The 26,232-nt window shown below is 40.7% G+C and overlaps 1 protein-coding gene across 1 annotated transcript in view; it reads right to left on the reverse strand.

Moving 5' to 3' along the window:
• LOC307030154 (protein kinase C-binding protein NELL1-like) overlaps nt 1-26,232 on the reverse strand; it is a gene marked incomplete at its 5' end in the record, with an annotated part of 327,739 nt that overhangs the window by 62,191 nt on the left and 239,316 nt on the right. Inside the window, 1 exon segment of the mRNA XM_079666422.1 lies at nt 8,949-9,071. Within this exon segment, the coding sequence (XP_079522548.1) occupies nt 8,949-9,071 (123 nt within the window).

Genomic DNA, 26,232 nt, shown 5'->3' on the forward strand with positions numbered 1-26,232 from the left:
CTACAACAGCTGTACTGTCTGTTTGCATTATATCAGCAGCTGACAAATCTATTGACGCTAACAGGGATGAAGGAGCATTGCATTGCTGTAGCAACAATCTCATCCATAATTACTTTGCAGTAATAGAAATGAGATGTGAGGTGAGAGAGGTGGCCGTTATTCAAGAGATTTGCAATATCTTCTCATGCCTCATTCACACCAACGGTGTTTCAGAGCCGGTTCAGAGCTGGAGCTTGAAAAGTACCGGGTTTCCGTGTTCACACCGCAGCGGAGCAGCCTCTTAGCTCCGGAATCCGGTTCGTTTCAAGCACCAAAAAATTGTCCGGCCAGAGCAAAAGCACCGCATACGTCACGCTTACGTCGAGGCGGGGGCAGAGACAGGATCAACTCCTGAACAACAACAAAAAGCCCGCGTTTTATCCAGTATGTACACAACGATGGAGAGTCTCTGCCATAGACTATATATAAAGGTTTCTGCTCATGGGGAAGCAAGGTGTCTGCGTGTTAAGGTGGAACCTGAGCATTCACGTTGATCACCTCTCGTTATAACTCATTATAAATATATAAATATTAAACTTTACCTCAAGTGTTCATTTGAGAACAGCTGTTACATACCTGGGTGAAGGTTACAGTTCATTTAAATGGAAGATACAACGTTGCTCCACACTCATGGTTCAGTCCACCTTAAGAAGTAAGACCGACCTCGGAAGCAGTTGTGTTTTAAAAAAAACTTTATTGACACAAGTACACTTTTTTATAAGAATATTGTCTAAACCAGGGGTTTTCAAAGTGTGGGTAGGTGAGCCTCCCCTCAGAGAACATAAGAACAGCCGCGCCCCCCCTCCCAATTATTATTGCTGTTATTATTATTATTATTATTATTATTATTATTATTATTATTATTATTATTATTGTTGTTGTTGTTGCTATAATGCGGGGGTATTCAATTGCATTTCAAAGAGGTCCAGTAAGAGAAAATGTAATTAAATGCTCTGTTTTCGCTGTCCACCTTCCGCCATTTGAAATTACTCCGACTGTTTCTCTCCTCTTGTCTCGTCTCTGTGTTTGAATCTATCGTGCTGACTGCACCGATTTGATTGACTGAGTAGCGTCACCTCCTTAAAACATTAAACAATAACTTTTTTAAACCTTTTTATTTTTATGTTTTAAACATATTGTATAAAACTCCCCCACTACTTGGACTATTCCTTGCACCCCTCTAGAATAAGCCCGAATGGTCTCAACCATATTGCATAAGTAACGTGCACTTGTTAATATAGCAGGATCGCAAGGACACTGGTAGCGATCGGAAAATTGAGTGTTGTTCAGTTTGTGTGTTGTGGAACATGCGTGTCCGTGCATGAAAATATACCACACACCCAATTACAATTGCATGTTCAATTCACTACCCTGGAAGTTAATACAGTTGTTAAAGTTGGAACAGCCTGTGGACAGCCGTTCTTCCTTGCATGTCAGTCGCCGACACCTTCTTACAGAGGACAGGGACATCTAGCTGCAACACGACCCGTATATTTCCGCACGCCGTGTTCTCAAGACATATTTTTTTTACATTTTCAACATGGTGGATAAATCCTTATATGCTCCCGGCAACACACTGAACGTCAACGTTGCCTCCTTATTACACTCACCCCTACTTTAGTGGGAACAATGAGTCTGCGTCTTTGATGCACAGAGGAATAAACGCAGATCATCCTCTGGCTGCAGCCTTGACCGGTACTTGCTTTTGATCAAAGTCAATGCGGAAAACCTGCACTCACACAGGTAGGTGGAGGTGAAGGGAATGAGCACTTTTACAGCCTTTTTGGCGAGGTGGGGGAACTCGGTCTCCACAGACAGCCACAAGTGGGCAAGTGTCACTTTACTCGTCTTTTTCTCGTTCTTTTGTGTCTCACGCTGCGCCTCCCCTGAATCTCTCTGGCGCCCCCCAGTGGAGGCGCGCCTCACACTTTGAAAACCGCTGGTCTAAACGACAGAAATGACTCCGGAAAAGCTGCAAATAGAGCCATAAGAAATTAATGCAACTGATTTCATGCTGGGTTTGGCTTTATGAAGCAGGCACGCAAACGGTTACGTCATGACGCAAACGATGACGCAATGACGCAGCACCAGTCGGACTCTGGGCGGTGTGAAAAGAGCCAGAGCTAAACCGAAGAACCGGTTCTGAACCTAAAAAGCTCTAACACGGAGCTTGAACCGGAGATGCGTTGGTGTGAATGAGGTATTAGTGAGTAAGCACTTAAACCAGCTTAACGCCATCAGTCAAGTCCCGTTCATGGGTTGTTGAGAGGAAATCAGGAACACTTTAAGTTATTTACTAAGGTATGCACTTATTGTTGAAGAAAGGGTTCTGGCAAGTTAAGGAGGGAACAGTACTTCATAATAAAATAATAACAGTAACAAAAAAAGATAGATTCAGAACATGAAAGCCATTGAGTATGCAGCGCCACTTCTGTCTTTGTTATCCTCCGTGTCAAAAATGAAAAACAAAGGCTCAAATGATACATTTGCTAATAAAAGGCATTTTCTTTCTAAACTAATTCACATGTGGCAGTGGAAAGGTTTGCTTTTTTACAGGAAATAAGGCAATATGTCTCAAGGGCACTTATCACCTATTTAGCTTCTAACATGTCAAGTTAAATACACCTTTTTTTGACTCAAAACCACAATTGTACCTGTTCTAGTATGGAGTCATTGCTCAAGGCTGTCCAAAGACACTTTTTCACCTTATTAACATTAGCAGGGACAGGCTGTGGAGCTTCAGTCGCACTCAGACTAATTCCCTTATACCTGAGAGGGCCGCGGTGATGTATGAGGGGAATGAGGTGGGAGGCACAGGTCGATTGGCCAACACTGTCGCCATCACACAGTAATGAGATCTCTGGGGGAGGGGGAAATAGAGGCAGATTCCTCCAACTCCCTGCTTGCATAATACTAATTGGCCAGAATAGAAAAGGTAAGATCTAGGAAGTTTTAATGACATTATTAAAAAGTATAGAATTCCCTCTCAGTTGCTTCTGACAAATATCATCAGTGAGAAGGGTTGACACCGTCATGAGTTGATTGTCATGGTTTGCCAACATAAAACCCTGACCTCGACCTCATCCGACTCCTCTGGGAAGGATTAAAACCTCATGGCCCAACATGATTCTCACTTATGCTGTCGGGGCCTAAAGAGTTACCAACATATTGGCAGATTAACGTCAATGGCTGTGGCACGAAATTATGTTTTGTATTCAGGTGTACACATACTCTGTTTTGTTATTGTTGAGAATGAAGTGCAGTGCAATCATTTATCGCTGGTTTTGTTCCCAGTATGTCTTTGTGTATTTGTAATGCTTGTTGAATACAAACTATATGATTATTATATTATATACATTATATTCCAACATCAGCATGGGTTGCGACTTTTTCCAACACATTTAGTCATTTCTATGTATTTCTATTTAATAATAATCCTAAACAATGTTTGAGAGATCCGCCTATATAGCTGATATTCCATAAATGTTTTACTTTGTGTGACTTTCAGGGTATAGCAAAAAATGCGCCGGCAGTGCTACAGTCGTACTATGTTGTCTGCAAGGGTGTGTGTGTGTGTGTGTGTGTGTGTGTGTGTGTGTGTGTGTGTGTGTGTGTGTGTGTGTGTGTGTGTGTGTGTGTGTGCGTGCGTGCGTGCGTGCGTGCGTGCGTGCGTGCGTGCGTGCGTGCGTGCGTGCGTGCGTGCGTGCGTGCGTGTGTTTGTGTGTGTGTGTGTGTGTGTGTGTGTGTGTGTGTGTGTGTGTGTGTGTGTGTGTGTGTGTGTGTGTGTGTGTGTGTGTGTCTAGCAAGAGCCTGGAAACAATCCAAAGGCAGAAATTGTGTGGAAGCCACTTTGCAAATTGCATTGATCTCTCCCAAGACCTGCTCCCCACCTGCCGCCCATCCTAATGCCTGTGTTACAGAGGATAGAGGTGGGTGGGTGCTGCTCTGACACACCTGCTTCTTTTTCCATATCCCGTTGTTTTGTGCCTCTTTCAAATAAGAGCATTTTGCATTTACTTGCTGTCTTGCTTTCTTAATCCTTCTATCCTTTTTCGACTCTCTCTCCCTCTATCTCGATCTTTCGCTAATCATTGGTATGACTGACATGCTTTCCTCTATGCTGTTCTTCTAATTACAACATCATTAGTTGTCACGGGGATGAGCAGCAGTGCAGTTGCAGAACAGCACTTAATGAGTTAGAGATCATGGTGGATGCAACATGGCAGGGTCAAATGTAATCATGTTTTAATGTTTACCTCTGTTAATGAAGATAAAGGATTATCAAAATATCAAAAAATAATAATAAATGACATTTTACGGAGTATGCAGCCTTAAAATCTGCAGTGTTTGTTTTGATTGAACCAGCAATGTTGCATGTAAGGACTTGTCTCATTTGGTGATGTTGGCTCCTGCACAGCAACTGACCTCCCATAATGCAACATATTTTGCTGGTAGTTATTGAAATCATTTTTTAACAGTTCTGAAAATCAAGGCTGAATCAAGCTTAATCGTCTTATCGGTTGGACAGCAGCCAAGCATAATCACACAGTCATTACAAAAAAAGTGTTACTTGCAAACTCATGGGATCTCTCTATTTACAAATTGACCACTAGACATGAGCAGCGCTGCAAATCAACTTGCAATCAACTTTTTGAGTGCTGACTGAATTGTGGCATTGATTGCTTGGCAATATTCTTATTAAAGATTTCTCTATTTATTTATATTTAAATTCAAATAAAATGTTGTCACTTTCTTTTAAAAAACTAAATTATTGTATGTAATGTTAAGTTAATAAGTTAATGTTGTGCATGTGAGAGGTTTGACTTGTTATGCTAGTGCTATAGGAGTTTACTGACAAGTAGAAAACAAGTATAATTTCATTTCGCCAGGAACTGTTGTCACTAAATCAGGAATTTAAAGACCCTACATTAAAAAACTGCTTTCCATGCTTTAGTTCTGATTGTTATGAAACATTAACATGTAAATAAATTCAAATGTAGCTTCAATTACATCTATCAAATATTAATCTAGAATAAAATGTATTAAATATATAACAATTATTTCAAATTCATTGTGATGTATGTAGTTTTCGCTTTCAACAAAATGTAATTCACATCGAGATTGTCCTTGAATATCTAATACCTGCTCATAAGCAAACCTGAATAATAAATATATCTCCTAATTGACCTTTCGCAAAGCCACGCCCCTAAATGCCCGTTGTCCAATCATATTCGATCACGTGCGCGGCTCCCTGTGGAAGTCCGACAAGCTTAGCGTTCAAATTCATTGCGAAAATGGTGAAGCGTTGTGCTTATGGTCTTTGCAAATCGGATAGCAGATATCCCATAAGCTTAGAGGGGGGGTGATATTTTACCCGTTTCCTAAACCCAAAACCCGAGAGGAGAGATGCCGCCAGTGGATAAAGAAATGCGGCAGGCCCCATGCCCAGCTGAATATGGCGAATATCAACAAACACAAATACGTTTGCTCCAAGGTAAATACGTGCTAACGTAGCTAGTTAGCTAGCTAGCAAAGATTACATTCACAAATTAACTAACTAATTTAATTAACTAATTTCACTAACTAACGTTAGCTAAAGTCACACGACTACAGCTGTAAGCTGTGTGCTTATAGGTCGTTTTGACCATGTATATGACTTGATGCATAATAATGTCTGAACAGCTGGGCTCCGTTATTAGTCTACCTGTGGTCAAAGTACAAACAAGAAAGCCAACAGGCAATCATTCATTTATATTTTTGCTTAAATCTTTGTAGCATTTTGTTAATGGAAAGCCTACTGCCGACTTCCCTAATCCTGCTGCACAAGTGGGCACCCCGACCCCACAAAGGAACAACAAGGTGGATGCAGAAAGCCACCAAGGAAACGGTAGTTAACTTTAGACAAACTACAACATTTAATGCCTCTTGTGATTGTATTGTTTTATTCCAAAATAATAATAATAATTCCATCAAATTTGACATACAGCTCATGTGGTTTTTCACTCTTGCACTGCGACCTGTATGCAAGTGCCTCTATTGATGTTGTGCCTCCCTCTTTTCTAATGTTTATACTGTGGATATAACCCTCCATAGCGTATTGTAGCCCCTTTTGTCGGGACCTGGAGGATATTGCTGCGTTATTGCTCCAAAATGAGTCTGTTAAGGCGACTCCGACGTTACGGAGACCCTCCATTATGGCTTTGTTTAACGCATCTGGCTCTCAGCTTGTCGGACTAGCAACAGTAACCAAGGGGGGGCGTGGCTTTGCGAAAGGTCAATTGACAAGAAAGAGAAGGGATTGGCTGACATTTTACCGATGCGGAAGTGGACCTAAAATATAACAAACCCTTAGAACACAACCACAATTACATATGTAATGTGTTGTGCAATTTCATCCAGTTGTTTTCTGAAAAAGAGATAGCATTTCAGTTATTGTGGTTAATTAGCCAAAAACTAAGCTTCATGTTATGTTATGCACAAAGTGTGTTTTCCCTCTCTTCTCCTCGCTGGAGCTAGTGTAAACATGGCTGTTAATCCTCAAATGGACAGGGGGACTCCAGCTCCCGGGATGTTTCTGCAGCTGTGATAATGGACCCCTGGGATATGTGTTGCACTCAGAAGGGAGCTCTGCTTGTAGAATCTACCAACACTCTAACGAGTCTCCCCAGACTCCGGGCCCTGGACTAGGGGTTTCAACAACTAATCGACTAGTCGACTACCTTTACCACTATTCGGTGCTGTAGGCCCTAGTCAACTAGTCGTGAAAGAAATGGAGGTAAACGAGGTGCTGCAAAATGCTCCAAAACACGTCCGACATTCTTATGTATGGCAGAACTTCAACGAAGATGTAACCAACTCCACAGTGAAGTGTCAGTTGTGTACAGCTGTACTGAAGTACAATACAAATACATCTGCTATGCGCAACCATCTGAAGATGAAACACCCGCTGCCGACAGCTAGCACTAGCAGTAATGCTAGCACCAGTGAGCAACGGACCGGCGTCAGCACTGAACAGAGGCAGACGAGCAGCAAGAAAACACGGGTCAACAGTGATGCGGATGATGATCTACGGGATTACTGCCAGCGGACACCGCATATCCCCACAATGGATAATCCACTGGAGTGGTGGGCAGAAAACGTGCACCGCTTCCCCCGCTTTCGAGGAGCTACCTGGCTATTCCAGCAACAAGCACCCCGAGTGAGAGGGTTTTTTCCCTGGCAGACAACACTGTCACCCGAAAGCGGTCAAGCCTCCTTCCCTCACATGTCGATGAGTTGGTGTTCAAACCAAACCAAAAATATGGAAAGGTGGACGTTATCGTGGAGGACAGCGAAGTGTTGCGCAATGCGCTGTTGCGCACTGGATTTACGTGGCATTTATTTAAAAAAGAGTTTTTTGCTTTCGATTTTGGTGAGTCCAGTTACTGTTTGTTATTTACTCAGCCATGTAACACAAATTAAAATGCAGTGTTTAATGTTACTGTATGAGTTCCAATATAAAATACAGTTGTACACCTCTCTTTGTGTGTCTTTATTATGACGTAACGACTAGTCGACTGCTATTTTGAAAAACGTGTCGACTAGTAAATATTGGTAGTTGTGAAACCCCTACCCTGGACCCGATCTGTCCTGAACCTGCAGCCAACGTGCCACTGCGACAGCCTTCAGTGCAGATACACAGTTAAATATAGTTCATCCAACACATGGCCGAGTGGACCGACAAGTCATAAACTAAAGGTTGGATGTGTTTACTCATGCTCACACAAGAATGTCAGAGGGCATGGAAACAGCTACACAACCTTTCAGAAATGTGCACAACACCAACATTAGGGTCACAGCCCTACGATAGAAAAACAAATGCCAATTCCAGCTCACACAGGGTTTTCCCATGTAACTGGGTAACAACCATTACTGTAATTTCATGGGATTGTTATTTATCATTTCGAGGTACAGTTCGATAAAGGAGTTGTTAAACACTGAGCAGCTTTCTGAATTGAAAATCATTTAACAGCAATAACTCACTCTTGCTGTAAATCTGTAATTTGATAACATGTGCAAACAGTTGCCATTTCTGAATTGGCCAGACAGTGAAAATGGCCAATTTGCAAAAAGCCAATGTTTATTGGCAAGACATCTGCACTGATTGTGACAAGCTAATGAAACAAAGTAAGGTTGCAACATTATGTTCTTAACTTTCAGAGCTCCGTTTGGAGCAGGCCGGTTTTTAGACACACTTTGCGAAAGACTAAACGGCTGCACTCGCACAGTTAAAAACATGTACTTGTCAAATTAAGCACCTGCATAGCACTTTGGGGTTAAAAAAAGAAGTCAATTTTGTTATTTTGAGTATCCGTTTGAGGGTTTATTCATGTTTGTTTGATTAAGGCACTTTTCCACTTTGCTTTAATTGCTGGTTGTCTTTTTCAATTTTCTGAAGATGACAACCTTCAATGCTTTGCCTATTAGGCTGGAGAGTACTAAGAACCCATCCATGGGCTGAATGGAGGACTTTGAAAAGAGATAAGATATCTTTGTATATATATTTTATTCAACTGTAAGCACTGCATGTACAACACCTACAACCTGACACAATTCACAAAAAACATCTCTCATTTCTTCCCTCCTTCCTCCATCTGTATGATACTGCAGGGCAAATCAGGGCGGGCTGACAGGTCAACGGGGAGCGGGGTGTGCAGTGAGGGAGAGGAGGCACACATGTGGAAACACAGGTTGAAACGACCCAGGAATCAATTTTCATCATCTCTGAGGCAGCTGCTGCCTGGTAAAGTGATGTGAGAGAGGAGTGAACCAGACCGACCATGATGTTAGGGAGCATAGGATCAGCCAACATCAAAGCGTGTGGAGGCAGGTCTGGGGTCTGTCTGTGAGTCTGGAGGGCAGGGACTTACCTCTGCAGATGGTGCCGTTGCCCACGTAGCCCGGCTTGCAGGTACACAGGTGTCCTCTGATGGTGTTGGTGCAGATGGCATTCTCATCACACTCATCTTGGCCGCTGGCGCAATCGTCATGCTCTGAGGGAGAGATAGAGACAGTCAAAAAATGTGTGTGTTTTTTATGTAAAAGATGGAGATGTCATGGCAGAAAAATGCTTTTTTGTTTGGAGCTGAGCAGCTAGGAAATTCAACTCATGGTGAGCTTTTTCCTTCTGTTAACAACCAGCTTTATAAACTTTATGTTCACGTCCATGTTTCCAAACACCAGTTCAGCTTGGCACGTTCAAAATTAATGTGAAATAAATTACTTCAAACAATGACAAAGACCCAGCTGCTTTTTCCAGCATACATTTATTTATAAACCATCAGGGGTTGTTGGGAGCTACAGCTGATACATGCCAGGTGTGCCCACTGATTGCTCCGTATCAGCATCAATTAGCCTAATGATGTTGGCTTAGATACTAGGGACTAGTGAGACGAAATCAAGACATATTTCAACGCTTAACATTCGCCATCTAGAAGATCATTAGAGAGTTTTCATATGATTATGAAAATGTTTTGCTTATCATTTTTCCCAATACCCCGGTAACATTTCAGTAAATGGCTCAATATAGACTGAAAGTTGAAATAGATAATGTGTGATTATCACAATAACTTTTCGGTCAACATTGGCTTCTTGTGTTTCCTCCCTAAAGTATCCAATGCTGATACAGACTTTTGATTGTCCGACAACATGAAGCAAAACAGTACAAAAATTAAGCTCAGTCATCTCTATTTTAGAATCCTTCCTATCCTTCCTTAAATCTCAAAGTGAATAGAGTTGTGCAGTGATGAAGTATTTTTGTAGGCCAGACCCAGAAGTTAGCTCGACGAAAAAGCAGTTGGATTTCCCCATTGGATTTCCGTATATGGAAGAAAATAAGCTTTGTGGCCAAAACAAGTTTATGGTACTTTACATGTTTTGTCCAGCAGGTAAATATCTACATATTAAGACCACTTTTGGTTTCTCAAATGTTAATGCAATTGGCCGTAATAAAAAGCTAACGTAATGCTATAAACTAACTACAGCATGGTCACATGGTTACATAACCCTTAAAGAGCCTGTGACACGAGCCCAACAACTGTTGTGCAATGAAATAGTGGGCTATTAGTAATCTCGAACCGTCAGTTTAAAAAAGAAAAAGCGATACCGTTCCGATAAATATCAATAATTTCGAACATCGCGGGAAAATTCCTTCGACTCATTTTGAGGTTTTGGGGGAAGCCGGAAGTGACGTCAATGCAGGAACGCTTCACTGTGCGGCGAGAGAGCCAAACACGGACAAAGTGTGTTGTCATGTGTAGAAATGGTGAATTACTGAGTTTAGGCACCTTAATAACGTTTTAATGAAGTTGACTACAGTATATTCATATTTGTCAGTGCTTTCATGTCAATTCGGCGAACATAAACATAAATGATCGTGGTGAAGATGATGATTAAATTAGGATTAAAAATCGGTAGTGAGAGCTGCTGAATTTCCTCCCGTCGGATGTGATATAAAAACAAATCGATTATTTTTGTAAACTCAAGTGGATGAAACTACATTTATTAGTGCTTTCATGTCAATTCGGCGAACATATGATACATTAAATGATCGTGAGGATGATGATTTAAAAATCTTTTGTTTGAGCTGGTCTGCATTTCCTGAGGAGAAAACAAACCTTAGCTTTTTGTAATTGCAGTCAGTGGTGTAGTGGGCGTTGGACGCGGGGGTACGCCGTACCCCCACTTATTTGAAGCATGATTTCTTTTTTTAATAGTCTAATACATCTAAAATCATTGCGGGTACAAGCGGCCGAGATGGGTTTTCTCCGCAGGGTGGCTGGTGTCTCCCTTAGGGATAAGGTGAGAAGTTCGGTCATCCGGGAGGGACTCGGAGTTGAACCGCTCCTCCTTCGCGTCGAAAGGAGCCAGTTGAGGTGGTTCGGGCACCTAGTTAGGATGCCACCTGGGCGCCTCCCTAGGGAGGTGTTCCAGGCACGTCCAGCTGGGAAGAGACCAAGGGGTAGACCTAGAACCAGATGGAGGGATTATATCTCTTCGCTGGCCTGGGAGCGCCTTGGGATCCCCCAGTCAGAGCTGGTTGATGTGGCCAGGGAAAAGAAAGTTTGGGGCTCTCTGCTGGAACTGTTACCTCCGCGACCCGACCACGGATAAGCGGGAGAAGATGGATGGATGGATGTGTGAGGGGCAGAACTGTGTGTGTAGGGTGACCAGGTGTCCCGCACTGTGCGGGACCGCACACACAGCATTTTTATTATTTGTCCCGCGTCCCACACATTGAGATTATGTCCCGCATTTGAGTGATAGTCGCGCAGAAAGGCCGGATCGGTTCGCTGACAGCTGGCACCGCCCTTTATTATTATATTGTCTAAACGGCATCATGTAAATTGCGCTGACAGGCGACACAGAGGTCCCCAAGCCCCCCCCCCCGTTGACAGTTCACGAGCGCGTCCATAGTGTCTCCCGTCCACCCACCACCCCGTCCACCCAGTAAAAACATCCCCACTACTGGTTGTAGTAGTACACCAACATGGATTAAACGTGTGTTTTTTTTTACCACAATGTTGGGGAAATTAATGGATAAAATGCACGGATTATTATTATTATTATTATTATTATTATTATTATTATTATTATTATTATTCCCACTCCGATCGGGACACTAGGTCCACCGTTTCCCCGCTGCGAGGCTCCCCCCGTTGACAGTTTACGTGGGCTGGGCTGGGTGCAGTGGCGGACTGGCCATCGGGACGAATCCCGATGGGCCGGTACCGAAGTGGGCCGGTCGGATAAGTCACTAGCACATCCCCCACTCCCCCCGTTGACAATTTACTAGTTGTACCGAAGTGGGCCGGTCGAGAGTCCCGGGCTGATTTTTAGTCCCAGTCCACCACTGGCTACATGACCGTATGATCGCCCATATTGACGCACCTAATTCCTAAACTTCTAACAGATACAAAATAAACCGATCCTTCAGCCTCATATGAGCTCTCAGACACGTTCAAAATTAAACTGTCATCGGTGTCTGAGCTTGCTGCTGTGTGCGCCATCGTGCGTTTACATGCAGATGCTGGGATCCTGAACGGTGCAGCTGGAGCGCTGTGCCCGCATTGACGTCACCCATAATTTGGCGGAACTTGAAGAATCCCCGAGAAGATCCAGGAAATGGTCAACATTGAAGGGCAGAGTAATGGTTATCAAAGTACAAATATCCAAAATCAGTTCAGTAACGGTTTTCAAGGGGACAATATTTACTCAAATTGATGGGTTTGGATGATGGGGTAAAATCGTGTCACAGGCTCTTTAAGCTAAAAGCAGACGCGTATTTTAGGTCGTAGAACAAAATGTGCAGCTTTCTTCAGCTTATGTTAATCACAGACCTTAATGCGGGTTTATAAGCACAAACACGTTCAGAAAACATTGACCTTGAGACGAGGGAACGTAAATTGGTGAAATTCTAAGTCTTTTCCGGGTTTTCGAACACATTACTGCACCACTATAAAAAATATAATAAAAAACATTTTTGACAATACAGTTAGATAGATATATGTAGTGTAAGGGTTGTGTTATCCATGAGTGAAATCAAACACCTAACTATAACTTAAAACTAACACTGTACTGTAGGTTTCCATCATATGAGTCAACTAAACCTGATACCAATGAGGAAGAAAGACCAATATCAGAGTGCTGTTAGTATTTTTAAATAATAGACTATAACCTTGAAGCAACTTTCGGTCAAAGATACTTCTTATCAAGATAACTCATTTAAGATTTGAGCATCACGGCAGTAAACAATGCGTGATTTGCCAGTTCAAAAGTATTGGCTACACATGGCTGCGGAGACGCAAACTGATCAAACAATCACACAGTGATTAATGTACCACATCAGTTCTCTACAGCTCAACACTGAGAGGAGGATGTCAGAACCCTGTGATTGAGATATTGGCATTCCCCCATTATCCTAGAATTAAAAGTACCACTGTCCTTCATGGGCTGGATACAAGAACCATAAAAACTGAGAGACTATTTTATTATAGAAAACATTGCAAGGTTAGCATTATAATGTTGTTTCATGAATTTGTTTTATTCATGTAACATTGACTTACAATAACATGCTGGGACACTGCACACAGGTATGTGCCTGCTCAGGGTCATTGTTTTGTATTCTGCTGTGTACTATATGTGCTCTCTTGACTTTTATTGTCTTGCATCTACCTCGTGGCAAAAGGAAAAAAGGTGGGGTTTATTTCACAGCCGGGCAGCTACAATCCTCCAGATGTTTGCTAAATAACTTTGACTTTGACTCAGACTTTGGTGGTTGGCTTCATATGCTGAGTACCCCTGAGAACTCACACCCTGTAGCCTCATCAAAGGGCACTTATAAAGGTTTGCAGCTTGGAATTACAATGAAGGTTAACAATGAGCCATGTTTCATAGGGAAATCATATGTTCACACGACCAGTTATTAAAGTGTGAGGCTGGAGTTAACCAGGAACGCTCTAGAGAATTCAATAATAAATCCCCCTCTATGTTTTTCTCAGATAGACGATATGCAAGGACAGAAGAAAAAAAGTGATGCTGCATTTATATAGACGTTTTCTTTTTTTTCCTTTTTAAAGAGTGCCATTGTTGAAATACTTTGTAACTGCTTTAAATCACCAGCTTTTACAGATATCTCTTTTGCTGCAGTTTTCTCTGCTTCACCCTGAGTCAATATGATATGTAATAACAATATCAACAATACAAAGCATTTCATGGCATAAAAGTGCACGCACCAAAACTAATTTGCAGTAACTCATATTACCAAAAGACAAGTGACACAGGTTGGAACAGTTGCCACTGAGGGTCTTCAAATCCAGGACAGTTTCCATCTCTGATCTTTGGCTAATCCAAACTCATCCAATAACTTTTATGATGCCCCACAATTCAGCTGAACTGCTTCAGATAAAAAGTGAATTGATCCATGCGTGTGCAGGGAATTTTGTTAAAATCAATGCTCAATGTCAATGGCTCCACTCTACTATAACTTCCTTTTGCAACTTTCTAACAATCTGGGATATACAATTCTAACTCCACTTTTGTCCCAAGCTTCTTCTTTAAGATTGTATTAGAATTGCACATGCTGATTTTATTCAACAAAAGAGATGTGTTCAAAGCTCACAAATGCGACACAAAACGCATAGCGTTCATGCTAACATTCTCCTTAAAAACCAAGCTTTTTTAATTTATTATACATTTGTCACGTCTTAATGTTAAACGTCTTAATTAAAAAAGCAGATGTGTTAATCTTAACATGATGGCTCTGTTCGATTTAAGCGTCCTGGTAAGTCATGACAGTATGACAGTGAGTCCGCAATCGCACTACCAGGACCCTGGAAAAAAAACAGATAAAGCCATAGTTTATTTGGTCTTTACTCCAATGTCAAAGGGAGACAAGTGTTGTGTTCACATAAGATACATAAGTTACTAATACTAATTAACTGCAAAATAAGTGTACTATTTAGAGTTTATCATATCATTATTAGGGAATAGTTCATACTGATTTCTGTCAACTCAGGTTTTTTAAGTCTGCAGTGCATCAGCCTGCTGCAACATGCTATTCTCAGTAGTATCAACATGTCATGGCTTCAACACAGACTTCCTGTTTCACTAATGAGCCCCATTGAAACCTCCTAATGAGGCTGCTTAGGAGGCGACCTGAGGCCACCAAAACTGCATAAGAGGCAATGAGCTTATGCACGGTTGTGGAAGTCAGAAAAGGATATCAGTTTCATCAATTTTTCAAAAGAACATAATTAAAACAACATGAAAGAATAATAATGAATCTCTGTGTTGCTATTAAATATGAGATTAATTGATTTTTGGCAACGTGTTTATTGATTCTTACTGCTGAGCTTATCAAGCTGATTAAGCGGCAGTTAATGCTGCCTCAATTAAATATCTAACAGGATTTTATATGATCCTAAACAATACTTTAAAAGGCAACCTTTGATGATTCTGCGGCGGGGATTTACAACAATGCTGCACTGCACAACTATCTTTTATATCCAACCATGAACTGTGTCTTTAAGTGCCAGTCAAGATCTGGCCTGAGGCTTCCTCCACTCACAAGGTACACACTCGCTAGAACACACTCCTTATTAATATGCAAAAGCTTTGGAGGGAGTCATGACTAAAACATTCCCCTTAATTAATGAGTGGTGCTCATGAAGCCCTGGAGCAATGAGGAGAAATGATTTAGCTTTTCTCTTCCCAAGGATTTCCTCCCCACGCTGAACTATAAAGTGGAGGTGAATGTCAACAGTGCTGGTGGGATGTGTTAGAGTTTATGTGAAGGGATATGAAATGTAGACTACATTAATGTTAGAGTAATAGAGGAAGTTACGTGATTAAATATTCAGTCCGTTAATGGCTGTGAGCTAATGGGGGAGCGAGCAACACAATCAAAACACTGGTAGCCATGGCTGCTCATTAATGCCATTTAATGTCCACCGGCTAATTTGAATTATAGGTTTGGAACAGACAGATGCAGTGGCTGAATTGATGGATAATGAGTACGCGAAAAACCGCACAACTGAATAAGCAATAAACCCTCCCGGAACACACGTGGTGGCGCAACGGCCAGTTCAAGCATTGTTCAAACAGTTTGGTATTATTCTGACCTTCAAAAGTGATTTGCCGTCTCTGGGGTATTTTGGTGCCAAAACTTCAAAATGACAGCAAAGTTCAAGTTGAAGGACCTTAGTTCTTGGGTCTTACATTAACATCACTCAAACAAGGCAGTAGGTAAAATCTGAAATGAATCAATATGTAAAGCACATTTATATGTGTTTGAGAGCACCACCATTCTCTATTCTGCTACTGACTGTGTAAGAAGTTGTATACAATGAATGTATTTTAGCATGCTTGGCTGTAGTGCCCATTTAAGTTTTTGCTCGAAATATTTTTCAATAAGCATCCCCCCTTGAAATATTTTCTTTCAGCCAAGTTCCTGCTTACCAGCACAAAATATTTATGCTAGGAAAAAAAGCATATTTAATATACTGAATACAGCTACAGCATCCTAAAAAGGTACATTTTATATAGAGCTTTACTGTATGTCTTTCTGACTCCTCAAAGTGCTTTTACATATACAGCAGTGGCCCAATCTCACACATTCATAAAGATTCAGAGGTTGCCATACAAGGTGACACCTGCTCAGGGAAACTAATATTCAGAGACACTCACACAGTATTGGCCATTGAGACATTGGGAGCAAAATGCTGAGTGCTGCTAGGATCGAACCCAAAACCTTTGGGTTAGAGCCACAGTTGCCCATAGTTGGGCCATTAGTGTCAGATTTACTAAACAACAACATTGCAACTGAAGAACACTTAACTGTACATGCATCATTTCAAATGTTTACTATCCATCACTAAATTCATGGCAATACACATTGTTTTCATTATGCATTAGCACAAACAAGCAAAGGGCTACAGTACATTGCAGTTTCATAGAACTGTGTCATATTGATAAGTGTTATCTACAATTGAGTGAGGGTAATAAGAGGATCAGAGGGATGACTGAGCCTATTTCCCATTCCCAGTATTCTCAGGAATGCTGGGAAAACCCAATTGGTTCCTCACCAATGAAGGCAGGTCAGAACTAGATCTGTGTCCGAAATCCTTCCTATGTTCAGTCATTTACTGTTCCCTTAGGATTAGTGGTTTAGTGAGCAGCAAATATACTAAAGCAGAGATTTACACTTTTCTACACAAGGTGCTAAAGATTGGACAGTGAATGATTATATGTCTTGATTAATTTACCTCATTTACAATAATGCCTTAATTACTGCGAACTCAGAAGGAATTCAAATGATTTATTTTATTCTTCAGTTTCTCTCTTTTTGCTTGTGTAGGTGTGTCATAAAGCCTCGGGATAAATGTTCATTTCCCACCAAAGTTGAATAACGTCCAAAGCGTTGGCACCTAGCGGCCTCTATTTGCACTTCCTAGAGCTAATTATGTGTGTCCACTCGTCTCTTCATACATCAGCATCTGTTCAATGCACTTTATCGTTTCAATGGAATGTGAGGAAGCACTTGGGATTATATCTTGACTCAAGTATGGTATTCAAGCCAAATGTTGAGCTACTTCAGTTCCTTGGCGAATGTTTGTCAATGACTGTTGAGTTAATAAGGCGTCGTGTGAATAGTGCCTTTTTTCATCATGTCTCCTACAAACAGTCAACTTTCTTTTTTTGACATGCTACTGATCTTTATTTAGCCTCAACAAATTAGATTTAGTTGCATGAAGTCAAAGAATCAACTGTGATTTGTCATAGTTTTGGCAGGAATTGACAAAAATGTCTTGGTGCATATTGATGGATTGGAAAGTGGTCATATGAATTATTGTGGATGACATAATGACTTGGTGTGAAGTATATTACTTTAAATATAAACCACACTATTTTTGTGTTACATTATTTTGCCTGATTTATTCACTTACAGTTTTTACTCTGACCTGGCATGGAATTGTGTGAGTGTGTTAAGGATAAAACGAATAAATGATGACTTGTAGAGTAAAGTGTCCTTACAAATCTAGATATTTTTCAAAGGGCAGATTTGATTACATTATTTTCCCCTTCCAAAAGATTCACAGTTATGCTCTCATTCACTCTGACCTGGTATGAAAGTGTGGAGAATAAAGTATGACTCTTGTACAGTAAACTGAAATGTAATAGTGGAGATCTTCTGAAAGGGCAGAACTGATTCTCAAGAAAAGCGTGTTCTTTCTGTGAGCTAAGAAAGTTTTAGCTACATTTTTTGTGCTCTAATAATGTGAGAGTGCTCCTGTGGCTCATTCAGCCGAGTGAGTGGCATCTGTCCTCAGCTTTTAAAGGCTCCCTCTCCCAACAACCAGCTTTTTTTTAGCCAGTAAATACTGGATTAGCAGTGTCTCCCATAACATTCTTTATTAATACCATTTGTGTCTGATGTCTATTTTTAATCGTCTTTTGGTTACTTTCTCTCATAACAAATGTATAACTCAAACTGGATTTCCAATTTCAATTCACATTATCTTTTCACAAAGAAAGTAAACAGAATTCAGCGTTGTTTGTGTCTGCAGTTCTCACGTTGCATCTCTTCTCTTCTTTCTTTCAGAACTCAGAACTCTTTTGTTTGGTCTGCAAAACGTAAAAAGAGACAAAACATTGAATCTGAAATCTGAGTGTAATATGGGATCTACGAGTTAAACCAATACTTTATGATTCACTTTAACTTTGCACACCACATTTCTAAAACATGTCCTCATCCTTTTTAGCTTCCATCATCGTCTCGTTCAATAATGTCAAGCAGAACACTTCAGGAATGTGACATTTAATGACCAGTGACAAGCTCATAAAAAAGAACATTGTACAATCCTGTCGATTTTTCTTTCCTTTTTTTTGGTGCCAACCAAAGTCGTCATGCTCACTTTCTGCCTCGGCTTTGCAGCTCACCTTGACGTGATTTGAGCTCAGCAGAGATCTGTCCGGGGGGGGGGAAATATTGATTGTCCGTCATAGCGTTTAGCCTGGGGGACAGAGATTTCCATAAATTTAGTCAGAGGACATTTCTGAATTTCTTGCAGTAATCCACCTAAAGTTCAAGTGGCTGTTTTATTTTAACCCATCAGTCAATTTATTCCACCTCACACGGTTCCCAAAACCCTGCATGCAAGCCATGTGTGGACTCACACATGGCTTGAATATGTAATACAATAATATGCAATTATCAAGATTTTATTTCATCATAATGGGGCAAAAAGGGCACCTTGCATGGGCTATAAAGAGTTATAACTTTATATATATATTGGTGACCTTTTAAGAATAGTTTATCTGTGCTTTCTGGATGCCTAGTTATAATTAATGTCATCAATGAGGTAAGGCACTGAAGTCAGGTGAGTAGGCATTAGGTTTATGCAATTGTCTTTCGAAATATCATGGAATCTATAAGAAAATGTGACATAAATAGTATAATAACATTCCCATTGTTAAAGGGACCCTATTAAGCTTATTGGGGGTTTTCATCCCCTGTATATTATAGGTTTTTGTGCATGTAAATGGTCTGCTAGAATCCCCAAATCCCCCTTCTGCCTAACCCTAACATTGTGGCATCACTATGAAACACTTGCGCTTCTATTGGCTACACATTGTCCGTGGTAGGGGATATCTCTTAGCGGGTAACCAATCACAACAGAGCCGGCAAGCTGACCAATCATGGCAGACTGGGCTCTGGTTTCAAAAGGAGCCGCTGAACAGGCAGTATGAGAACAATAATACACTTTTTGAACATTAAAGCATGTAAACATGTCACAGAAGAGGCTTGGAAAAAATAAATCTGAAATCTGAAAAAGAGCATCATAGGGCTGCTTTAAGAGGTTTACATCAAGCATGCAACACAGTGTTTGAGAACCTTGAGTATCCTGTTTCCCAAAAACAATGAATGTGGTTTTAACCATAAAGAAAATCTTTCCTTAACCCAACACGACCTTTCCTTTATTATCAGATAGGTTCTCTGAAACATAGCTTCTGACAAATAATCTCCCTTTACATAATAAAAAACAACTGTATTTTCAGCAGTGATGGAGCATTTTGGCATCTTGTTTCTGTTCACCTGATTAAATGAAGCCCTTTATTCCCCCTTTCTGTTGACTATGTTTTAGATGTGACCAACTCCTGTGAATAAAACAATGAGCATGCTACACTATGTTCTACAGCTTTGTTTAACTGCTCTTTGGATTTGAACAGGTAGCATAGATTGTTTTGTTAAAAATATTTTCTTGCTGTTCAGAGCTGCTGGCTGTCTGTCTATTCTCACTAATAAGAGCAGTGCACTAAACACAGAAGAGCTGCAAGCCACACAACCAAGCCAATAAACTGAACAATGCTGGGAGAGGAACTGCAGAGTTGGGTGTTTTGATATTATGAGCAACTGCTTTCACATATAATTCATTGTAATATAAATATTAATTTGACCCAAATCCACCATAGAAGTGCAGTATATATAGGTTGCTTTGTGGGTCGTTTTAGAATACTTTTATGAAAGTATGGGGACTTGTATAAAAAATGGATGGAAGCACAAAGCTGATGCTGTGAGTATACTGCCAAACATTGACCATAAAGTATAACCTACACAATGCAAGCATTTGCAACACAGCATTTCCACTTTTTTTATGATCTAGAATGGTAAATAGGCCACTAGCAGTTTTTGAAGGCGCTTTGCAGTATGCCCACGCATCAAAGCACACATATTTTCAGGTAATGGGAGCTTATTTAAAGAGATAAATATGCACATTTTGCATTTGGAAAACGAGGCAGGAAAGAGGGGGAATCAATAAAAACTGAAAAGTTAAATCTGAGCGGATTCTAGGGTAGTGCATGCGTTGTAGTCACATGGTATTATTTGAATAAAGCATTAAAGACATGGCACTGAAAAAGCAAGCTTCTCACTTCTATGCTGCAAATATGTTTTATTTACAGCGTGAATTACAGCCCGTTCTTTAGTGATATTAGCCCAGTTTGCTTTATGCCATAAAGCAAATTTCCGGAACTGGATGCCATAAACTTTATTGCATCCAGTTTCGGAAATATTCATATTCTCTCTGTGTACAGTACGTGAAGCAGCACTGCGAGGTAATGCAATTAATTTAACACCAAATGAAATATAGAGCTCCAGGCAGTAAAGATGCTTAAGCTGCAATTCAAATTAATGAAAGCATGTTTCATTAATGCACTCTGTCAGTAAACATCCATCCAATAGCTGGAGTGCATTATTATTCCACATGTCTCCATGTGTATTCAACCAGGGAAACAGGAAGATAAAGAAAATAAGAGCATAAGCAGCGTAACATGAATATGGACATCACTCTGAATGCATGTGCAGTCTGCTGTCGGAAAAAATGAACCCACATTGACTAGTTATGGTAAAGCTAAATATAAACACAACCTTCTCAGTGCCAATTAGAAATAAATGAAAGTGAGCAGTAAGAAAAACTTATCTGACTCCTTCCCAAACTGTGTTTGATGGGCTTATTAAAGTAGCTGGTGCCGAGCCAGCCTCACGGCGTGACCTCCATCTCTGAAGAGCTAATGTATACAGGGAGGGTTGCCAAGGTTTCCAGGCTCGTCACACCTGAGCTCCACATTCATTACATGTATAATTGGAATTGGATTGGATTAAAATGTCATTAAACATATAAAGTGTCTTTGGGGGGGATGCACACTTTCCCAATGCTAGCATTTTGGAGAATATAGGTAGCAACTGATGCATGAAATTAATGGCAGCTTCTTTAGCCATCCATACAGCAGATTGTCTATGAACACAACTTGATAAGAACAAATATATTGATCAGTAGAGTCCAGATGTGGATAGAAAAGAAAAATAGAGGATGAATGAGGCTGCGAGGTAATGTGGTCGTCTTTGGATCAGAAGGTTGTGGGTAAGATCTCAGCCCTTCAGTCAACATGTTGATATATCCTCGGGCAAGATGCTTAACCCCGAGTTGCTCCCAATGGCTGATGTGAATGTGTCTGAATGTTAGCTTACATGGGGAAATGGCACATTGCCCTGTATGAATGAGGTGGGAATGGGTGAATGAAGACTTGCAGTATTCAAAGTGCTTTGAGTGGTTGAAAGACTGGATAAAGCGCCATATAAATGCATTCCATTTAACAAACACTTTAATCTCTTGGAGTTGAAATACAGGCCTGTATTTATGTCAGCTAAAGGAACAATTAAGGAGCCGTGGTAGACAGAAAAATACTATTAATTTGTGCTTGATTATAATAATCTGCATTTTGTTTCGTAAGTACTAATCAGATGAATTCAACCAATAGCCAGTCAAACTTTTTCCTTTTTTGAAAAATCTCAAATCTAATTATTTTCTTGAATTAGTTTCACATTACATGTCCTTTGAATGGGGTGACCATAGTTCTTTTCAACAACATATGAAGTTGTCCGAGACTGAAAGTGAACTGATTTGGGCCGCATCAAGACAGATATGACAGCGCTGCAGCGTTTTGACGAGGGGAGGTAAGGAAGCTAACGCATCCTGCCACATGTCTTCTTCCCCAGAGCTGCTTGGCTGCTTCCATAGAGCTGAGATCAAGTGGAACCACAATTACTGCAGCCTCCTATTGTTTACATGGAGCTGTCTCCACAAAAGAACAGGCAGCTCCGCCAGGCAGGAGAGACAGGGAGAGATGAGTGTCCGATGCAAAAGGTGAAACATGATGTGTCGTGTAACAGCTGCTATAGGTGACATTTTGTTCCTCTGAGGAAGGAGCTGCTCAGATTGTAATATTGAGAGGGGGTTTGCAGACTGTATTTTGCCTACAGCGATGTTAGGTTTGTTTGTAGGTGGACAAAGCCTTGAGTTGTCTGCTGTCCATAGAGACACACTACAGTACACACGCACAAACTGGCCTGAAGCTAAAAAACTAGAGAGAAACAGTGAAAAACACAAAGACTGGAGTCTGGGATTTTCTTAGAACACATTTATCCTACATTCCCCGTGTTATAGTTCAGCTTCACTAGATCCGACTAAGGACATGTACGCGATGTCACAAGCATAAAACTGTTAAAACATGCATTATGTGTTCACATAAAACAAAAGGTAGAGCTCTACTGCATGAACAACCAATGCTTTAATGAAGACACAAAATAAAGAAATGAATGTACGGTAACAATTTCAAAGGAACTCTTTACAGTGGCAAGTCCAATTTGTATGTTACTTATGGTGCAGCATTTCGATGAACTGAAATAATTTGTATTTGAACTGTACTGTACTAGTACCTAGGCAACCAGTTTGACATCAGGACTTGCTTGTCATAGTATTTTCATGTTTTTTTAAAGAAAGAGGAACTTGTCCACATTGCTTGCCGAAAGGGCAGATCTGCTGGCACTAACAATGTCTCCTGCTGTGGAGAACACCCTCTCGCTAGGGACAGAGGTAGCAGATACAGCTAGGTAGCGCTTTGCTAACATGGCAACATAAGGATATTTGGCGTTTGTAATAGCTTTGGCTCGGTCTGAACTTTTTGCGAGTGGTGGAGGCTTAAATGCTAGTGGGAGTTGGGTTTGCACTTCAGTCTTTTCTCTTTTGGTACCGATGATATTCACGTTCGGGTGATGCCTTTTCAAATGAGTATGCAAGTTTGATGTATTGCCAGCCGCGTAACCAATTTTAGTTGAACAATGCCGACAAAACAGCTTTGGTTCAGTCCACCTGTCTTTGTCCGTCATACTTGTACGTAACTGCGAACCAAAATGTTTCCAAACCGGAGACTTCAATGATGCTGGAGGATCTTCGAGCTCAACTTTATCTGCGTTCGCCATTTCGACAGTTCCTCAAATTACTGACTAAATTTGAACGCATCCCTGCTCTCATAGTATGCCTCTCGTTCCAATGAAATGACTTGGTCGCTCTATGACGCGTTGAACCCAATGTGAGCAAATGATTCTGAATGCTGCGACGCAGCACCTGAGATTACTTCCAAAAAGTTGTTCACGTTCTCAATTTTTTCACATTTAACGTTATATCCGTTTCGGTACACTTCGGTACACATGTGTACCGAACCGAAGTCGGTACGGGTACGTGTACCGTTACACCCCTACTGTTTACACATGAGAAGTAAAAAAAAACACAACACAGGAGGGGAACAACTTTTCAAATAAAACAGGGAACACTGACATTCTGTAGGTCTCCCTTGAAAAAGAGATCATTGATCTCAATGGGATTTTACCTGGATAAATAAAGGTTTTGAATTGAATTGAATTGACTGAGAGATTGGGAAAGTGGTGCTCAAAGGCCCAAACAAATCCAATTGAAGGACTCAACAACAAAGTATAGGTACATGCTCATTATCAAAAAAGAACATTCCGCCATAAAATGTATCAAACTACAATGCAGAGCACCCTAAACAACAAAAACCTAAAACCTGTTATGTCTTACACCTAGAAAGCAGTCAAACAAAGAAACACACGTGTGTCCGAATCCATCTCAAGGTTACAAACATAAGGAAATAATAGTCCAATTTATTTTAAATGTCCCCTATTATAACTTGTATTTCAACAATATATTATAGGTCCCTCAGATATATACAAAAGCATTTCTCTGAAGTGTTTGGCTCCAAACCCCAAACAGATCATTGTAGCATGCCTATAAACCCTTCTGTCTCAACCCTGTTCCAAAAGTGCTGATTCTCTGTCTTTAGCTTGCTAATGAGCTGCTGCTGGCCACGCCCCTCTGCCAGATGTTTAGTTTAAAAAAACACAATGGTGCTCTAGAAGGAGATTCAGGTGATAAGGTGGGGGAGGGGGGGGGGGGGGGGGGGGGGTTACCTTGGTTGGCTATCGGCTAATGGTTGCACAACCCAAAAAATCGTTATGACATCATAAAAGTGCCAAAGTCTGATCAGCTCATTTTCAGAAAGGTTTTTTTATATATGAATGGATCAGGAAAAAAAAGAGAGAGAATATTTTTTCCTGAAACTTTCAGAATCTCTTTACACAGAGGGAACACATGTTTATGTATAAAAGATATGACAAGTGAATTTTGCATAATAGGTAACCTTTCATTTAGGCAGACCAACCCAATCCAATGGGTGTGTGGGTGTAAAAAGGCTATACCTTAATAGGGTCATGGAACTGCAGCATATGCCCACAGGCTTTGTTTAAGGTACCATGACTTACCCTCTCCTATATAAAGCATCATATCTGTCAGGAAATCAATAGCTGTCACATGTGGGCAGTATAACCTAGAAATGATATCAGTGTTTTTTTAGTTTTGTGTGTTGATTGTATAACACCATATTACACAATTTAAGTACATAATTATCTTTGAACATTTTACCTCTTTTTTGTTATATTGGCAATGGTAGGGAACGTATATTGAGAAAGAACAACATTAAACAAGCAGGCTGTGTTTAAGCTCAAAATAGGAATAAAAGTAAGGGTGTACAAGTCTTTTCAGAGGATAGCCTGCCTCATGTATTATTTAGTCAAAGTAATCTGAATCATTCTCAGCCATGTTGTTGTTTTAGCTGTAAATGAACTGTATTGCTGAGCAACCAGCAGCTAAGCAATAAAGAATATTTGAGGGTTTAAAATCTTTATTTTCCTCATGTTCAGTGTAGTAATGTTGGTTATGCTTTTAGAAGTGTTCAAGTATCAGGGACAGGTGAGAGAACTCCAGAGTGGGTTTGGGCCTAGGCTGTCTCACAACGGTGACTCAGCACCTTTTGTTTACTCTCCAGCTGTAACTTCCAATAAATCTTTAATGTATTCCATCAATTCAAAGCTCTCCAGTATCCTTGTTGTGTTCCGATTTTTTACTTTAAAAACGTTATCACAGATCTCAACAATAAACAGTACAGTCTTTCCTTTCTCCTTACCCAAAAGTAGAATAGGTTTGAAACACATGCCTAGCATATAATGTTGGAACAATATTGGGCATAAGACATATGGACCATGAGTAGCGCTGCTCAGCTCACAGTGACATTGTCGTGCACCACCGATCAACTATGCACAGGACACTAAGCTATGGGATAATTGACAGTTAGACAGCAGTTCAGTTTTTTTCAATATATTAATTTGTTCCCTACCTGCCTAAAGCTCTATCAATTCAGAGCAGGTCATTTGAGCATCAATGTGATGTAGCAGAATAATGTGATATCAATGCACAACTTCTATCATGATTGCTGATAAAATCTCACACAAAAGCTCATCTCCTGGCTAATTGCTTGATAGAACGAGAAACCAGAATCGTGTGTCTGTGTGTGTCCTGCGTAATGCAGTGACAACAATATCATTACAAGAAACCTTTCCAGATCCAGACACAATGAAAAATAACAATACAGAATGCACCAATTACAGAAACTAATGTGCAATCGTGTTAGGGTTGTGAAATATGAGCAACCGCCTGCCTGCGTGGAAAATGCTAACCCTGTACTACATTCATGCAAAGGATCCAAATACCCTCAAGAAGAAACTGAAAGGGAAGCAGCTTGAAGGAGAAGGAGACACAGAGAGAGGATTTATCTCTCCCAGCAGATGTAGAGCAGGCTCCGAGGGCTCCCAGTCGGCAGCCAGGACAGTTTACAAGCTGCAAAATAGATTGATTGTCCATGGATCCCTGTCCCTGCCAGGCTGCCAACTCTGAGCTAATTAAAGAA

Source organism: Notothenia rossii (genome assembly GCF_949606895.1).
Source record: "Notothenia rossii genome assembly, chromosome: 2".
Classification (NCBI taxonomy): domain Eukaryota; kingdom Metazoa; phylum Chordata; class Actinopteri; order Perciformes; family Nototheniidae; genus Notothenia; species Notothenia rossii.